The sequence below is a fragment of the Haliaeetus leucocephalus genome, unplaced genomic scaffold, assembly GCF_000737465.1.
Source record: "Haliaeetus leucocephalus isolate CR32 unplaced genomic scaffold, Haliaeetus_leucocephalus-4.0 Scaffold2, whole genome shotgun sequence".
NCBI classification, from domain to species: Eukaryota; Metazoa; Chordata; class Aves; order Accipitriformes; family Accipitridae; genus Haliaeetus; species Haliaeetus leucocephalus.
In genome coordinates this window covers 10,897,391-10,899,147 of record NW_010972438.1, presented here as the reverse complement: position 1 = coordinate 10,899,147, position 1,757 = coordinate 10,897,391, and the positions used below count along the sequence as shown (strand labels likewise).

The 1,757-nt window shown below is 69.0% G+C and overlaps 1 protein-coding gene across 1 annotated transcript in view; it reads left to right on the top strand.

Moving 5' to 3' along the window:
* Positions 1-1,757, top strand: part of DALRD3 (DALR anticodon binding domain containing 3) — an 8,742-nt gene that overhangs the window by 2,714 nt on the left and 4,271 nt on the right. Inside the window, exon 3 of the mRNA XM_010573422.1 lies at positions 1,540-1,739. Within this exon, the coding sequence (XP_010571724.1) occupies positions 1,540-1,739 (200 nt within the window). The remainder of the gene's footprint in view (positions 1-1,539; positions 1,740-1,757) is intronic.

Genomic DNA, 1,757 nt, shown 5'->3' with positions numbered 1-1,757 from the left:
CGCCTTCCCGCCCCCCCCCGGCCCCCCCCCCCCCCCCCCCGGGGGCCGCCGTGCTGCCAGGCCTCATGTGGGCTGCCTGTGGGGAGCCCCGGCGCTCTGGCGATGGGGACGGATCCAGCCTGGACCCCACTGTAAGCGGTGACACAAGGTCCGAGTGTGCTCCCAGCCTGTGCTGGTGCGTCCCCCCCGGCCGGCCGGGCAGGGGTCCCAGGCGGCTCCTGCCCTGCGGACAGTCAGCAGTTGGTCTGGTGTGAGCAGCGATTCTCAGATCACCTCTTGGCTGTGGGTGGCGCAGGGAGCACCCCACCGTGGCACGGCCCCGCGCTGCCGGCGGGGGGACGCAGCTGCCCCCCCCAAGCTGGGGCGCACATCCCCACTCCTGCCCCGGGGCTGTGGGTTCGCAATGGCTGCGGGCTGCAGCCCCGGGGGGTTCAGAGCTGCCTGTGGAGCCCCAAAACGAGTTGCTGAGTTCCCGGCAGAGCCGTGCTGCCAGGATCTGCCCTCGCCCTGGCCCCCTCCGTGCACACAAGCCCCGGAGGAACCGGTTTGGGCCCTGTGGGCAGAGTGGCCTCCCCCCCCACACACCCGGCCTCGTGGGGAGGCCACAAAGGGAAGGACAGGGAGGGAGGTCCCCAGCTCTGTGGGGACACGTGTTCCATGCTGCTGCTGCTGCGGGGGGGTTCGGTGCTTCCTGGATACCAAGGAGGCCGGGTGGCATGGGGGCTGGAGTGTGGCAGGCCCTTGCCCCTGTCCCCAGATCAGACAGCCCTGGAGGGGAGCAATAGCCCCCGCTGCCTGCGCTTGTTCAGGGAGTCAGGTGGCAGCATGGACCCTCCGCTCTTTCAAATCTGTGCTTGAGATGCCACCGCCATGGAGGAGCTCGGCTCTGCAGATGTAATCAAGACCATGATGGCGTAATCTAGTCCTTTTCACCTCCTTCCTCCTGGGGCTGATGAGCTGGACACTTTGCTAATGTGCTGGGCGGGAGGGCAGCTCGTCACACCCATCCTTCACGCTGGGGCCAGCGGAGAAGCCAGAGCTGGGGCAATGAGCAGGCTCGGAGGAGGGCACGGCAGGGCACGCACCCAGAGCTGCTCATTGCCCTTCGCTGCGCAGAGCCCAGCTGCGGTGGCAAACCGCACCTTGCAAGAGCTGATGATGCTCCTCACCCATCTTGTCACACCCCCTGTCAAGCCCTGGGGGCCTTGTGGGCGGCGAGGCTGAACTGGCAAGCTTGGGTCTGCCAGTCACCCTGTGCCTGCAGCCTTACGCCCTCCAGTCCATCCAAAACCACCTGCCCGCCACTGCCCAGGGATGCCAAACCCGATCCCAGGACCCCTCGCTCCCCAGCAGCCCGGGGACAGCCTGGGCCTTCCAGCTGTGCTGTGCCATGCCAGCGGCTTGGCCACACTTACTGCCCTGGGCAGCCCGTTTCCCGCACAGTGGTGGCGGCCGCCCAGGCCCGTCTAACCCCGGCACAGCCTCTGGCCCTCCCGCTTCCACTCGGTTGCCGGTGGTTTCGGTTCTGGGCCCCACCAGCGCTTGGGGACAGGCAGGAGCAGCCCTGAGGGGGCTGAGGAGCGGTGCCCCCTCCTCTCCAGGCTGGAGCAGCCTCGGTCCCCAGCCCAGGAGTGCGGGGGGAGCCCCAGCAGCCTGCGCTCGGCCCTGCCAGCAATCGCCCCCACGGCCTCCACTCAGGGTGCCATCGCTGGGCCCTGCCGCTGCCAGGCCACGCTGAGGTGAGGCTGTGCCGGGGC